This window comes from Ranitomeya variabilis, chromosome 5 (assembly GCF_051348905.1).
Source record: "Ranitomeya variabilis isolate aRanVar5 chromosome 5, aRanVar5.hap1, whole genome shotgun sequence".
Classification (NCBI taxonomy): Eukaryota; Metazoa; Chordata; class Amphibia; order Anura; family Dendrobatidae; genus Ranitomeya; species Ranitomeya variabilis.
Window position 1 is genome coordinate 275,752,129 of NC_135236.1, and position 17,159 is coordinate 275,769,287.

At 45.2% G+C, this 17,159-nt stretch overlaps 1 protein-coding gene and 1 long non-coding RNA gene across 3 annotated transcripts in view; one reads left to right on the top strand and one right to left on the bottom strand.

The window, feature by feature from the left end:
* Positions 1-17,159, top strand: part of SND1 (staphylococcal nuclease and tudor domain containing 1) — a 1,031,482-nt gene that overhangs the window by 357,412 nt on the left and 656,911 nt on the right. For both annotated transcript variants that reach the window (XM_077264371.1, XM_077264369.1), the window contains exon 12: positions 5,147-5,247. In XM_077264371.1, the coding sequence (XP_077120486.1) occupies positions 5,147-5,247 (101 nt within the window). The remainder of the gene's footprint in view (positions 1-5,146; positions 5,248-17,159) is intronic.
* Positions 1-17,159, bottom strand: part of LOC143775803 (uncharacterized) — a 287,434-nt gene that overhangs the window by 74,705 nt on the left and 195,570 nt on the right. The gene's annotated exons all lie outside the window — the stretch shown is intronic.

A 17,159-nucleotide genomic window follows, 5' to 3' on the forward strand; every position in this document is an offset into this window, starting at 1 on the left:
TTTTTATTTCACCTTAATAACTATTAGTGACACCACTTTGTAGGTGTTGTTTTGTTATTGAGTGATGACTGTTTACATGCGATCAATTGTATGGAGTTATATTGTGCCATTCATATGTACATGATTGAGTCAGTTATGGTTCGAACCATACTTTGGTCTGCCTTAATTCGCTAGAGCCTCTACAGGCGTTGCTTATTTTATCCTATTGGGGGTGTTATAGGTCTCTTGGTGGGACCTTACCCCATGTTTTTATAACACTTTGGGTGATATTGTTTCTACTTTTATCTATGTATATTTAGTAAAAGTTATGTTTTATTTCCACTTGTGCTGTATTTTCTAATATTATTTAGTGGATCCATCTGTTGGATTGATAAACCAAATACAGATTTTGCTATTACACGCTAGCTAAATAGGAAAGGATAGGACAGAATACTAAGCGGTCAGTATTAAAACCCTAAAAATATCCACAGCAGAAAATACAAAAATTCCACCATCTAACTAAAGACATGGAATGTATATCTGCATCTCCTGAGAATCCAACTTGACTGAAATATCCAAACACAGTCTAAGCTGGACAAGAAACAACATTGAATAGTACTGAATTGTAAAGCACACAGCATGTGTGCTACAAAAACAAAAACCAGACTATTATCTTAGCTGATTTGGCAGCAGGGCAGGAGGAACCAGACAGAGATGCAAAACCTCCAAGAACAATGGACAACTGGCAAGGGCTAATGAATCCTGCACACCTAAATATCCCAGTCAGAGCTGCAATCAGCAGGGACACCTGCCCAGGATTGCAACCCAGGGACAACTGCATTACTACCAACAACCACCGGAGGGAACCCAAGAGCAGAATTCACAACACATACCCTAATCTGGACAAAGGCTGCTGTGAAGGGAGGGAGCGAAGGTGAGCTGTAAATTTTTGTGAATAGTATATTTTCTTCTATGTATAGAGATAATACCTTTCAGCGTAATCCTGTCTCTCACAATAACACAGCTAAAAAGTCATCTGTACAGACCAGGAAGTACGTGTCTGGTATAAGGCCTTGTACAGTAAAAAAGTTATGTTTCAGCTCACCCGCATCAGGAAATCCATGAGAGTCCACAGGAACATCCGAGCAAGGAAAACGCTACCGCCCAACGTCCTCTGCTGAGTAAGTAAGAAAAAAAAATCCAGCTCCGGAGTAAAAGTCATCATTTTATTTCCACATATTTAAAATTCGGAAAAAGCTGCTTGCAAGTAACTGCACAACTATTTCAGAAAAGAAGCCATAAGTTAGCTGAACCCTTTTCGAGCACGCATGGTGCTCTTTGTCCACAGTGTAGCCAGTTTGAAAATTGCAAGATTTTTTTTTTTATAGATAACTAGCTGAAGAGCCCGGCGTTGCCTGGGCATAGTAAATATCTGTGGTTAGTTGTAGCACCTCACTTCTCTTTTTTTCCCATCACGCCTCTCATTTTCCCCCCTCACATCTCTCATTTTCTCCCTTACACCTCTCATTTTCCCCCCTCACTCCTCTTATTTTCCCCCTCACTCCCCTCATTCCCCCCTAACACTTGTCATTTCGACCTCACATCTGTCATTTTCCGATCACTCCCCTATTTTCCCTCACTCATCTCATTTTGCACTCACACCTTTTCATTTTCACCTCACACCCCTCATTTTCACCTCACACCTCTCATTTTCCCCTCAGTATATACATGATTGTCATCTCCCTTATATATAGTATACACCTGTATGTCATCTCCTGTATATACCTGTATGTCATCTCCCCTGTAAATAGTATATACCTGCTGTGTCATCTCCTGTATATTGTATATACCTGTATGTCATCTCTTCTGTATATACTGTATACCTGTATGTCATCTGCTCCTATATATAGTATATACCTGTATGTCATCTCCTGTATAGTATATACCTGTATGTCATCTCCTCCTGTATATAGTATTTACCTGTGTGTCATCTGCTCCTGTATATAGTATATACCTGTGTGTCATCTCCTCCTGTATATAGTATGTACCTGTATGTCATCTCCTCCTGTATATAGTATATACCTGTGTGTCATCTGCTCCTGTATATAGTATATATTTGTGTGTCATCTCCTCCTGTATATAGTATATACGTGTGTCATCTCCCCTGTGTATAGTATATACCTGTGTCATTTCCTCCTGTATATAGTATATACCTGTGTGTCACCTCCTGTATATAGTATATATCTGTGTGTCATCTCCCCTGTATATAGTTTGTGCCTATGTCATCTCCTGTATATAGTATGTCCCTGTATGTCATCTCTTCCTGTATATAGTATATACCTGTGTGTCATCTCCTCCTTTATATAGTATATACCTGTGTGTCATCTCCCCTGTATATAGTATATACCTGTGTGTCATCTCGCCTGTATATAGTATATACCTGTGTGTCATCTCCCCTGTATTTAGTATGTATCTGTATGTCATCTCCCCTGTTTATAGTATATACCAGTGTGTCATCTCATCCTGTATATAGTATATACCTGTGTCATCTCCCCTGTATATAGTATATACGTGTGTGTCATCTCCCCTGTATATAGTATATACCTGTGTGTCATCTCCTGTGTATAGTATATACCTGTGTGTCATCTCCTCCTGTATTAGACCTCGTTCACACGTTATTTGGTCAGTATTTTTACCTCAGTATTTGTAAGCTAAATTGGCAGCCTGATAAATCCCCAGCCAACAGGAAGCCCTCCCCCCTGGCAGTATATATTAGCTCACACATACACATAATAGACAGGTCATGTGACTGATAGCTGCCGTATTTCCTATATGGCACATTTGTTGCTCTTGTAGTTTGTCTGCTTATTAATCAGATTTTTATTTTTGAAGGATAATACCAGACTTGTGTGTGTTTTAGGGCGAGTTTCATGTGTCAAGTTGTGTGTGTTGAGTTTTGTGTGGCGACATGCGTGTAGCAACTTTTTGTTTGTCAAGTTGCATGTGACAGGTTAGTGTAGCAAGCTGTGTGCAGCAAGTTTTGCGCATGGCGAGTTTTATGTGTGGTGCGTTTTGAGTATGTGCAATTTTTGTGTGAGGCAACTTTTGCATGTGTTGCAACTTTTGTGCATGTGGCAATTTTTCCACGTGTGCAAGTTTTGCGTGTGGCAAGTTTTCCATGAGGTGAGTTTTGCACGTCAGCCTAGTTTTGCATATGGCGAGTTTTGCATGTGGCGAGTTTTGAGCGGCGACTTTTGTGTTTCGTCTTTTATGTGGCGAGGTTGGTGTATGTGTGGTGAAATGTGTGCTGAGGGTGATATATGTGTTCAAGCACGTGGTAGTTTGTGGTGCATTTTGTGTGTGTGTTCATATCCCCGTGTGTGGTGATTATCCCATGTTGGGGCCCCACCTTAGCAACTGTACGGTATATACTCTTTGGCGCCATCGCTCTCACTCTTTAAGTCCCCCTTGTTCACATCTGGCAGCTGTCAATTCACCTCAAACACTTTTCCTTTCACTTTTTCCCCATTATGTAGATAGGGGCAAAATTATTTGGTGAATTGGAACGCGCGGGGTTAAAATTTCGCCTCACAACATAGCCTATGACGCTGTCGGGGTCCAGACGTGTGACTGTGCAAAATTTTGTGGCTGTAGCTGCGACGGTGCAGATGCCAATCCCGGACATACACACACACACATACATACACACACATTCAGCTTTATATATTAGATGAATAGCGGTGAGAGAACGTGCTGGGGTAAGGTGTTATCTGAGCATGCTCAGGTACACGAGTGTCTCCGGCGTGCCCAAATAATATGTTTAAGTCCCTGTGCATCTCTCTCCGCTGTTAGACAGCCACAACACATGCAGGGATCATCTAACAAACAGGCCATTCCTTCCATGTGTTGTGGCTGTGTAACAGCCGGGAGACATGCAGCCGAGGAGCCTGAAACATATTATTTGAGCATGCCGAAGTCACTCATGTATCTGAGCATGCTCAGATAGCACCTTATCCCAGCACGTTATCTGATCACCAATAATGATAAGAATAATTTAAAAAACAAACTGTAAAATAAAAAAAAAATCTGCCATGTCCTGTCGTCACATTCCCTTTACGTCTTAAGGTTTGTGGTCTTTTTCTTAGAATAGCGTCTTTGATTGTGGTCTTTACAGTAAGCACAGTAGATTGGGAGGGCTCGCTAGCATTAGCTGCTGTGTGAAGGCTGTCATTTCCCATTTCCTGGCTTGATGAGTGTGTGGCTAGTTTCACACTAGCGTTTTGAGGAGCTGCGGAGGGCTGGACTTCCTCCTTGAAGCCCCGCCCTCGGCCGCACCTCCACTGCTAGCTCCACCTACTTCTGCATGCGGTCTGCGTACCTATCTTTAACATTAGGTACGCAGGACGTGCCGCTGTATGCGGATGCTTCCACATGCGTCGTTTTGACGATGCGGCAAAAAAAATAAATTGCTACAAGCTGCGTCCTACGCTGGTCGTCACATTGTCAAAACGACGCATGCGGAATCATCCGCATACAGCCACACGACCTGCGTACCTAATGTTAAAGATAGGGTCGCATGGAGAAGTAGGCGGTGCTAGCGGCGGAGGTGCCGCCGAGGGCGGGGCTTCACAGAGGATGTCCGCAGCCCTCCGCAGCTTCTCAAAACGCTAATGTGAAACAGGCCTGTGATGTCAGTGAGAGAGAACACTACAGTGTGATCGGCAGCCTGTGATTATTCACTGCTGAGCGCGCTGCACATTGCTGCACAAGCACTCTGCTTGCTTGTTGTTAATGTATAACAGCAGTATATTTCTGACATGCTTAGTACACAGGCTGACTGTGTGTGTGATCTGAAAGTCGAGGACTAGAACTAAGACGTTTTCTCGCCTTCCTTGCCATGGGGAGACCCTCAGGGCACAGTGGTCCAGATTGTAACCGGTAAACCTGGGGCAAGCTTGTAAACTAGCGTGCATACATAACGGATTCCTTGGAAAGTCTTTATGGGTTTGGATAATTGAATCGAGAAGCTATCCATTGCTGTATGAGGGGAATGTTACATTGTGATGTGGATGTTCAATGATCATAAGGCTGGTTGATGGTTGGAAGTTTATTTGATGTTTTTCTGGATGTGTATGAAATCTTAAAACCTGTTTCCATTTGTCTCTAGGTGAATGTAAATGTGGATTACATCCGACCCGCTAGCGCGGCCACAGAAACGACTCCAGCATTTCCTGAGCGCACCTGTGCAACAGTTACTATTGGTGGCATGTAAGTAAATGCAGGGGGGGGGGCTTTAACAAGAAGTTGTATTTTCTGTTGTCAGGGATAGGTGGAAAACATTTTTTATTTTCTCAGTGCATACCCATATACAGTCTATATATTTAAAGGATTAAACCAAGTAATTGAATGCCAATCGCTGACATCTCGCTTTTTCCCCTTACACACTATGATATATATATATATATATATATATATATATATATATATATATATATATATATATATATATATATATATATATATAGTAGATATATATATATATATATAGTAGATATATATATATATATATAGTAGATATACACTCTTTACATGGTATAGATGCCAAAATCCTTCTGCAGCATCTGCATTCTGAGCAGGTTGTTTTGCTTGTCCTTACTGTGTGACAAGTCTCTAGGGCAAGGTTTTGTTGCATATGTTTCTGGAAATGGTTTGGTAATTTGTCATAGGTGCTTCTCCATAGCAACTAGTCTTGGAAAGATCCCAAAGTGCTCTTACTGTTTGTCCCACAGAAAGCCCTTTATGAGACAATGGAGCATTATCCCAGGAGCTACTAAGCCAACTGGAACCGGGAAATTGCCCTTATCTGCCAGTTGCACACAAATTGAGATGTGCTTACAAAGTCAGTTCTTCAGAAGGATTAGCTTAGTCTGATTTGTGTAACCCCTTCTGCACCCAACTGATGGGGGGTCTATTATGGTCTTTGTTTATATATTTCTGAGATGCTGGTATGGGGTATCCTACAGATGTAAATACTAATCCATTCTGATGTAAGGTTCGCACTATAAGCACATACTGTACCATATTTTTAAATCCATATTAATTTTTAGAGGAGATTACTACAATTATGAAGCTTACAGACACTTGTAAACAGCCATAAAGATTAGATAAATTGTCCAAATGTGTGTATTTTAGGGTGGAGTCTGTAATCTGTATATGGGTCTCAGGCCCACAGATGTTGGGGAAGGTGAAAAATGTAACATAGTGGAACTAAAATACCTTATGTGGGAGCAAATAATATAAGCCGCTGCTAGAGGACTACCAGGCAGAAGCCGTCTAATGGGCGCCACCTCGCGCCATACACTTGTATAGAGCGAGGCCGCGTCCCGTCTAGTGATGTGAATGTCTAGTAGGCGCTGCCTTGCCCTGTAGACTGCTCCGTACACTTGTATAGAGCGAGTCCGCGTCCCGTCTAGGGACGTGACCGTCTAGTAGGCGCTGCCTTGCCCCGTATACTTGTATAGAGCGAGGCCGCATCCTGCCTAGTGTTGTGACAGTCTAGTAGGCGCTGCCTTGCTCCGAACACTTGTATAGAGCGAGGTCGCGTCCTGTCTAGTGATGTGACGATCTAGTAGGCGCTGCCTTGCCCCGTACACTTGTATAGAGCGAGGCCGCGTCCTGTCTAGTGACGTGACAGTCTAGTAGGCGCTGCCTTGCTCCGTACACTTGAATAGAGCGAGGCCGCGTCCTGTCTAGTGACGTGACAGTCTAGTAGGCGCTGCCTTGCTCCGTACACTTGAATAGAGCGAGGTCGCGTCCTGTCTAGTGATGTGACAGTCTAGTAGGCGCTGCCTTGCTCCGTACACTTGAATAGAGCGAGGTCGCGTCCTGTCTAGTGATGTGACAGTCTAGTAGGCGCTGCCTTGCCCCGTACACTTGTATAGAGCGAGGCCGCGTCCTGTCTAGTGACGTGACTGTCTAGTAGGCGCTGGCTGATATAAGACATGACAATAACCTTTCAGGGCTTATCTACAGCATTCTATAATGCTGTATATAAGGCCCCAACTCGACCTGGAAGAACTCTTTGACCTTTTGCAGAACTCTTTGACCTTTTCCGGCGCCTGCGCACTGCAGTACTTTACTCTGCCCTCAACAGGGCAGAGAAGTACGCCTGAGCAGGAGCGCAATTCCAGGGAGCCTGTGTGGATGACGAAGGGACGCGTCATCCACAAGAAGCAACAGGAGGAAGTGGCGATCATAAGAAGATGGGAGGCTCTGGACCAAGACCAGTGACACCTATCGGCCCAGACCGCCCCGCAGGTCAGTATAATAAAATTTATTTTTCAGTTCTTCCAGGTCAGGTTGGGGGCAGATATACAGCATTATAGAATGCTGAATATCAGCCCTGAAAGGCAGTGGCCGTATATTTTATCAGCCTAACCTGGTGTCAGGTTCCCTTTAAAGTGTTATTCTCCCCTTCCAGCTTCAGGAGCGAAGCACTCCCTTGCCTCCTGGTCTCCTGCTTGCTGGATGATTGCTAGTTCGGACCAGGCATGGATGATCTGCTGGCCCAGCTACTGTACACTCTTCTGTGCTGCTTTGCCTCTACAGCAGGGGAGGAGCATCTTGAGAACCAAGGGGAGTTTTAATAAGAGATAAATTGCAAAGTTGCTTTATTCTTTATTTAATATAAGCACTTTGGAATATTACCCATATTAGAAGGTGAGACAACCACTGTAAAAGTGCAATAGAGAGAATCGGTAATTTCATCATTATTGATGATGCTTATCTGAGCATATTACACAATGCAGTCTCCCCTTTAAATTGAGCTGTATAGTGCTGGTGGGGCCATGCGTAAAAATGCAGATTTGTTTTTTTCCCCAACATCACCTTTCCAGCTAAAGAAACTGAAAAACATCTGTAAAGCCTGAGCTTTATAAGACAGGGCTAGATTGCCCTTTTAGCACTCTGTTTACTGCTGGGCCTTTGAGATTACAGCAGTCATAATATATTTCTAACATATCCAGTTATAGTTATGGCTTTTGGCTGTTACTAAAGTTAGACATGGTGCTACTGTTTATACCCTGAGCTTAGTGTCCGAGATTAAAGCTACACTTAAGGTTTATATTTGTCTGACCTTTTTTATTTCTTCTTTTATAATCCTCCCTGGAATTTTTAATAACTTGTTTTTTTTCCCATTTTGTAATTTGATTATCAAAATCTGATGCCTGTACTAGAACAACATCCGTCTACATGATCTCATGATCTCTTTAAGATCGTAAATGGAACATAAGAAAATTCTCATTGTAACTTTTGTGAACAAGTCTGAGATTTGTTATACTGTGAGCCTAGGCCTTGTTGCATCTGACATTTGTTTCGTTCAGTTTGTAATGGCCATTTTCATATCCAGTGTTATGAGAATCCTTAACTAAAATCCTCCTCCTGCTCCACAACCAACCTTTTTTAAAGAAGCACTCCTCCTCCCATCCAAATTTTTATCCTCTTAATATATTGCAATCATCATATTATATAGCATTGTGTACTAACAATTGCTCAGTTTGCCTTTCTACACAGATAGCTCCTCTTTTCTCGGCTCTATGTAGAAACATGAAATCTCCTGTCCTTGCAGAAATGATTCCTCTCTTCAGCTCCTGACCCAGTTTCTCCCTCCTCCCCTCTACCAATGACAATGATGTGTGCAGTGACTGATGACTCATACAGGGAAAATTGACCTCCTGTTTCTACATAGAGCTTAGAAGGATTCAGCTAGTCAGCTTTTAATCTTGTGATGTCTTAGGGTACCGTCACACATTGAAATTTTCATCGCTGCGACGGCACGATCCGTGACGTCGCAGCGATCGTATGAATATCGCTCCAGCGTCGTAGACTGCGGTCACACGTTGCAATCACGGCGCTGGAGCGATGCCGAAGTCCCCGGGTAACCAGGGTAAACATCGGGTAACTAAGCGCAAGGCCGCGCTTAGTAACCCGATGTTTACCCTGGTTACCAGCGTAAACGTAAAAAAACAAACAGTACATACTCACCCGTCGGTGTCCTTCAGGTCCCTTGCCGTCTGCTTCCTGCTCTGAGTGCAGCCGTACAGTGAGAGCAGATCGCAGCACCGCTGTGATCTGCTCTCACTTTCCGGCCGGCACTCAGAGCAGGAAGCAGACGGCAAGGGACCTGAAGGACACCGACGGGTGAGCATGTACGGTTTGTTTTTTTACTTTTACGCTTGTAACCAGGGTAAACATCGGGTTACTAAGCGCGGCCCTGCGCTTAGTTACCCGATGTTTACCCTGGTTACAAGCGAAGACATCGCTGGATCGCTGTCACACACAACGATCCAGCGATGTCAGCGGGTGATCAAGCGACGAAAGAAAGTTCCATACGATGTGCTACGACGTACGATTCTCAGCAGGATCCCTGATCGCTGCTGCGTGTCAGACACTGCGATATCGTAACGATATCGCTAGAACGTCACGAATCGTACCGTCGTAGCGATGGAAATTTCAATGTGTGACGGTACCCTTAGACCTAATGGAAAAGAGAACTATTAGCTGGGCAGAAAAGCAAAATGAGCCATTGAAAGTAGTCAGTGCTGTAGAATATGATGGCTGCAATATATTAAGAGGACAACATTTTGATGGGAGGAGTGCTTCTTTAAGGCTTCATTTGGACATGTACATGTTCAATCATTGATTTTTCCTGATCTTTATTCACGGAAAAAGGCTGCAAAAACGCTGTAAGGATTCACATGCTACTGAATTCAGAAATGCTGCAGTCCTCAAATTTGGCCTGAAAAAAAGTGTGCTCATAAGTTTTCTGAAATCTCTTAGGGTACTGTCACACAGTGCCATTTTGATCGCTGTGACGTCGCAGCGTCGTATGAGTATCGCTCCAGCGTCGTAGACTGCGGTCACACGTTGCAATCACGGCGCTGGAGCGATGCCGAAGTCCCCGGGTAACCAGGGTAAACATCGGGTAACTAAGCGCAGGGCCGCGCTTAGTAACCCGATGTTTACCCTGGTTACCAGCGTAAACGTAAAAAAAACAAACAGTACATACTTACATTCCGGTGTCTGTCCTCCGGCGTCTCAGCTTCTCTGCACTGTGTAAGCACAGCGGCCGGAAAGCAGAGCGGTGACGTCAGACGTCACCGCTGTGCTCGCTTTCTGGCTGGCCGGCGCTCACAGTGCAGAGAAGCTGAGACGCCGGAGGACAGACACCGGAATGTAAGTATGTACTGTTTGTTTTTTTTACGTTTACGCTGGTAACCAGGGTAAACATCGGGTTACTAAGCGCGGCCCTGCGCTTAGTTACCCGATGTTTACCCTGGTTCCAAGCGAACACATCGCTGGATCGCTGTCACACACAACAATCCAGCGATGTCAGCGGGTGATCAAGCGACGAAAGAAAGTTCCATACGATCTGCTACGACGTACGATTCTCAGCAGGATCCCTGATCGCTGCTGCGTGTCAGACACTGCGATATCGTATGGATATCGCTAGAACGTCACGAATCGTACCGTCGTAGCGATTAAAATGGCACTGTGTGACGGTATTTGCTTGTACTGCAAAAAGGAGCTTTTTCTATTCGCCACGACAGCACCCACTGAGAGAGGGGATCCGCCCCTGGGAACAGGAAACCTACAGAGAGATAAAAGGGGCGGCCCCCCCTCGCTCCTCAGTTGGTTTCCTGTTCCTAGACGGGAACCCACAGAGAAGACTCTATGGAGTATGAAGAGGAAAAACCCGCCTGGACTGCCGCCTGTACGACTCTGCTGAGCGGCAGGGGCTCCAGAGCGGGTAGAACAGAGACGGGGGATGATCCTGTGGACCCCTCGTCTGCTGATGCTGTCAACAGTCTCCCTGCTGGGACACTGTTGTATGGGCCACCAATGATGCGGAGCGGCACCTACCTCGGCCGGCCCGGGTCCTGGGCAGGTAAGAGGATATACTCCTAAGAAATATGGAGCTGCGGTGGTGCTGGCGTCTCCCCGGTGGTTGGTTCCCCTCCTGGTGCTCCGGAGCGGAGATACTGAATGTCTGACATGGCTGCAGGTGCGGCGTCTTCCAGCATGTAGCAGGGACGCCGGCGCATGCGCAGTAGCATCGGCGTCCCGGAAATGCTTAGTGGAACTTCCGAGGTCGCGAGGTCAGCCTGGGCTCGGCTATAGGCGCCATTGCGGTTGCCGGTAATTACTACAAGCATCTGCGGCTGGAGAAGGAGACTGCTGGCCACACACCTGGACTAATCGCTAATCTCCTCTATGGTCAGGTACAAAAAAAAAAAAAAAAAAGGGGGGAGTGCTTTCTCAGCTGTGTAGCACAGGCGGTGCTATATAAGGCAGTTTAGAGCTCTCCTGGTTGCGCAACATGTCGTCCCAGGAGGATATCGAGCGCCCACTGGAGGATTTAATCCTGCCTAGTGGTGATGCCAAAGAGAAAGGCAGTGGACACTCAAAGAGAAGTGACTCCGCTGAGAAATCTGTGAAAAAGTCAGGCCGCTCTGCACCGAAAGCTGATCGTACAACCCGGCAGACGGTATTTAACCTTACTCCTGGGTAAATGTGTAGCTGGCTTTATGGGGGCTAATGGTAGTTCTCCTACTTCTATCTTATAGGGTAAGCGGACGGAGAAATCTAGGCACAAGCAGTGTGCGATGTGTATTGAGCCCCTGCCGGACTCCTATATTAAAAAATTATGTCAGAGTTGCATAGATTACACCTTGCAGCAGCAGCAGACACGTCAGCAGAAAGTGGGGAGGTCAGCTCAGACGTTTCTCAGAAATCAGGCTCCTCGGATGAGGAGGATTACGTCTGTTTCCCCACAGACAGTGTAAATAATCTGATTAAGTCAGTGAGAGGTACTATGGGGGTAGCAGAGTCTAAGGAACCTCAGACACCTCAGGACGCTATGTTTGCTGGTCTTTCACAGAAAAAAGGCCATGTGTTTCCAGTGAATCAGGCCATCAAGGACCTGGTTAAACGGGAATGGAGTAAAGGACAAAAGGGGTTTGTGCCAGTCTCGTGTAAAAGGCGGTACCCCTTTGATGATGAGGACTTGACCACTTGGTCCAAAGTACCTAAAGTGGATGCGGCGGTGGCGTCCACCTCCCGCCGTTCTTCCCTGCCAGTTGAAGATGCAGGTTCCTTATCAGATCCTATGGACAGGAAATCTGACACAATACTTAAAAAGTCATGGGAAGCCTGTGTAACGGCCTTTAAACCTGCAATTGCAGCCACTTCTACTAGCAGGTCTATGCTAGTTTGGCTTGACCAGCTGGACCAAAACATTAAAACCGGAGTATCCAGGGAAAAATTGCGCTCCGCTATTCCTTTAATTAAGGGGGCTGCGGCATTTATTTCTGATGCCTCTATTGACTCACTCCGTCTAGCGGCCAGAACGGCCAGTCTTACTAACACGGCTCGTAGAGCCTTATGGCTAAAAAACTGGAAAGGAGATGCCCAGTCCAGGTCTAAATTGTGTGCCATACCCTGTCAGGGTGAGTACCTCTTCGGAACAGTATTAGACGAAATACTCACTAAGGCGGGTGAAAGGAAGAAGGGGTTCCCTAATCCCTTTATTCCTTCTTACAGAAGGGCGTTCAGGAAGCCACCATTCGGCAAGAAGGGAGGCTTTAAAGACCGATGGAATAATAATAAAGAATTCAAACAAAAAGGAAATCTATTCAATAAACGTCCCTTTAAGCCAGCGGATAAATTCCGTTGACCCGGTTCTGCCAGTGGGAGCTAGACTTCTACACTTTGCAGAGCAATGGAAGGAAATAACGGTCAATCCGTGGGCCATCAATTTAGTTTCTTCAGGCCTCGCTTTAGATTTCATCCAAACACCTCCGGATTCCTTCCTTCTTACATCCTTAAAATCTAGGCCTCAGCAGGAGGCCCTTGAAACGGAAATTAAATCCCTCATATCCAAACACGTATTAATAAAAGTACCACCATCCCAGATAGGGAAGGGCTTCTACTCCCCCTTATTTCTAATTTCTAAGCCGGACGGCTCTTTCAGAACCATAATCAATTTGAGAAAATTAAATTCCTTTATAAAACCCAGAACATTTAAAATGGAATCTATTCGTTCAGCTATTAAAAATTTGTTTCCAAATTGTTACATGGTAGTATTGGATCTTAAGGATGCTTACTACCATCTCCCCATACACCAGTTACACCAAAAATTTCTCCGGGTAGCAGTGGTTATAGAGGGGCAGGTCTGTCACCTACAATACCGGGCTATGCCATTTGGTTTATCCATGGCTCCAAGGGTTTTTACCAAATTACTATCAGAGGTAATGTCCTTCCTACGAGTAAGGGACACACTAGTAATTCCGTATCTAGATGACCTGTTGATTGTAGGTAGAGATTCCCTACAGTGTGAGAGGAGGTTGGGGGAAGTAGTATTTTCTTTGCAAAAACTGGGCTGGATTATAAACTGGGAAAAATCCAGGCTCCAGCCTGTGACATGTCAGAAATTTCTGGGGCTCCTATTGGACTCAGTTGACCAGATATGTAGGCTTCCTGATGAGAAAAAGACCACCATAATACATAAAGTGAGTATAGCCATCAGTAAGCGTAGTATGTCATTGAGGAATGCCATGTCTTTATTAGGTTCCCTGACTTCCTGTCTTCCCGCTGTCCAATGGGCGCAATTCCACACTAGACAGCTACAGAAATTTGTATTACAAGAGGACATTAGGAGGGAAGGAAAGCTGGATGACACAGTCGTTCTAACGTCAGATGTAATACACTCCCTTGCATGGTGGTTAGATTGGGACAATCTATCTAAGGGAGTTTTATGGGTTATCACTTCATCCACTAACGTTACCACGGACGCTAGTCCCGATGGCTGGGGAGCACACTTTCAGGATCAGGTAGCCCAGGGTCTCTGGTCTTATGCAGAGCTTGAGAATTCCTCTAATGTAAAAGAGTTGAAGGCTATATTTTATTCCCTGCTCCACTTTCTCCCTCAGCTGAGAGGCTCTCACACAAGGGTCTTCTCCGACAACACAACCGCAGTGGCCTATCTGAACCGTCAAGGAGGTACTCGGTCAGAAAATCTTATGGGAGTTGCTTCAGACATCATGGAGCTAGCCGAAGGTCACCTACTATCCTTGTCGGCAGTTCATATCAGAGGCATAGACAATCTTCGTGCAGACTTCCTCAGCCGCCACACTCTGCATCAGGGGGAATGGATGCTCAACAGGAAAGTGTTCAAGTTAATAACAGCCAAATGGGGTGTACCCCAGATAGACTTGTTCTCCACACGAGCAAACCGTCAGGTGAGGATGTTCGCCTCTCTATGCAGAGAGGACAATCCGGACATATTCGATGCCCTCCATATAACATGGGCATTCGACCTAGCCTATGCATTCCCTCCATGGAATCTACTGCCAGTGGTCATAAGAAAGATAAGGGAAGAAGGAGCAAGAGTCCTTCTGATAGCCCCATTCTGGCCCAAGAGGCCATGGTTTTCGTGGCTCAGAGCGATGTCAATTTCAGACCCCTGGATTCTGCCTCAGACCAAAGACCTTCTATCTCAGGGGCCGTTCCTACATCCTCAAGTGAAAGGAATGAACTTGACTGTCTGGAATTTGAGAGGCAATTACTAGAGCTTAGAGGGTTCTCTAGGGGGCTAATAAATACCCTCATGAGGAGTAGAAAGCCTTCCACTACCAGAATTTATGTTAGGATTTGGAAGAAATTTCTTGAATTCCATACTGCACAACTCTCTTCGGAAGTTCCTATATTCTCAATATTAGAATTTCTACAGAAGGGTCTGGACTTGGGACTCTCGGTTAGCACATTAAAGGTCCAAATTTCGGCTCTAGGAGCTCTATTTAATTCTGATATTGCAGGCAATAGATGGATATCTAGGTTTATTTCTGCTTGCGAGAGATCAAAACCTATTAGAGTACCACAGATTCCTCAGTGGGATCTGACGTTAGTCCTGGATGCATTGACACAAAGCCCTTTTGAGCCTCTTCAGACAGCCTCTCTGAAGCATATCTCATTAAAAACGATATTACTAGTGGCATTAGTATCTGCCAGAAGGGTGAGTGATCTCCATGCCTTATCAGTAGATCCTCCATTCCTATCAGTGACTTCTGACAGAATAGTTTTAAAAACAGATCCATGTTATCTCCCTAAGGTAGCCACTAGTTTTCATAGGTCTCAGGAGATCTTGTTACCTACCTTTTATGAGAACCACTCGACTCCAGAAGAAGCTAGGCTTCATACCCTAGACGTTAAAGGGAACCTGTCACCTGAATTTGGCGGGACCTGTTTTGGGTCATATGGGCGGGGTTTTGGGGTGTTTGATTCACCCTTGCCTTACCCGCTGGCTGCATGCTGGCCGCAATATTGGATTGAAGTTTATTCTCTGTCCTCCGGAGTACACGCCTGCGCAAGGCAATATTGCCTTGCGCTGGCATGTACTCCGGAGGACAGAAAATGAACTTCAATCCAATATTGCGGCCAGCATGCAGCCAGCGGTTAAGGAAAGGGTGAATCAAACACCCAAAAACCCCGCCCATATGACCCAAAACAGGTCCCGCCAAATTCAGGTGACAGGTTCCCTTTAAAAGAGCTATTCTAACCTATATAGAAAGAACTAGGGACTGGAGGGAGAGTAGGTCTCTCTTTGTGTCTTTCCAGGGGAAAAACAAAGGATCCAGAGTCACAAAGTGCACACTGTCGCGCTGGATCCGGGATGCTATAATCTTGGCGTACAAATCTAAGGGAAGAGATCCTCCTCTGCATATCGGAGCACACTCCACTAGGGCCGTGTCGACTTCCTGGGCAGAAAGAGCGAACGTGCCAATACACCTTATATGTAAGGCTGCAACTTGGTCTTCGCCTAATACCTTCTATAAGCACTATAGACTAGACCTATCTGCTGCTTCTGATCTAACCTTTGGGGTTTCGGTTCTTGACTCAGTTAACCCACCCAATCTATAATCTCTGTAAATCTCTCAGTGGGTGCTGTCGTGGCGAATAGAAAATATCGGATTACGTACCGGTAATGCTCTTTTATAGAGCCCACGACAGCACCCATTCGATTCCCTCCCTTTTCTTTATTTAGTTGCACGTGGTGTCTTGTAGGGAGATGTATATAATAGAGTAAGAGGCTATGAAGTTGTAAATATGTATATATAACTGAACCTGTTGAACTAATAAGCCTGGCGGCGGTTCCTCCTTATTCTCTGTAAAACAACTGAGGAGCGAGGGGGGGCCGCCCCTTTTATCTCTCTGTAGGTTTCCTGTTCCCAGGGGCGGATCCCCTCTCTCAGTGGGTGCTGTCGTGGGCTCTATAAAAGAGCATTACCGGTACGTAATCCGATATTTCATTTGCATAAAAAAGGTGCATGTAAACACTGCCCTAGTATGAGGTGTTGATGTGGCTGAAAACCGCTTTGACATGAAATTGAGGGTATGTGCACACGTCCGGATTTCTTGCAGAAATTTCCTGAAGAAAACCGGAAATTTTCTGCAAGAAATCCGCATTTTTTTTTTTTGCGTTTTTTTTTCCTTTTTTTTTCGTGTTTTTTTTTTAGCATTCTGCAAGCGTAATTAGCTTGCAGAATGCTAAAGTTTTCCAAGCGATCTGTAGCATCGCTTGGAAAACTGACTGACAGGTTGGTCACACTTGTCAAACATACTGTTTGACAAGTGTGACCAACTTTTTACTATAGATGCTGCCTATGCAGCATCTATAGTAAAAGATAGAATGTTTAAAAATAAAAAAAATGGTTATACTCACCCTCTGCAGACAGCCAATCTCCTCAGCGGCGTCCGTTCCTATAGATGCCGGTGTGGTTCAGGACCTTCGATGATGTCGTGGCTTGTGATTGGTCGCGTGAGTCACATGAGCGGTCACGCGACCAATCACAAGACAGCGACGTCATCACAGGTCCTGAACCACACCATCTATAGGAACGGAAGAGAAAGCATGCACCGGAGAGGCGGGAACACTTCGGGGGCCATCAGAGGGTGAGTATATCACTATTTTTTATTTTAATTCTTTTTTTTTTTACCAATTATATGGTGCCCAGTCCGTGGAGGAGAGTCTCCTCTCCTCCACCCTGGGTACCAACCGCACATAATCTGCTTACTTCCCGCATGGTGTGCACAGCCCCGTGCGGGAAGTAAGCAGATCAATGCAC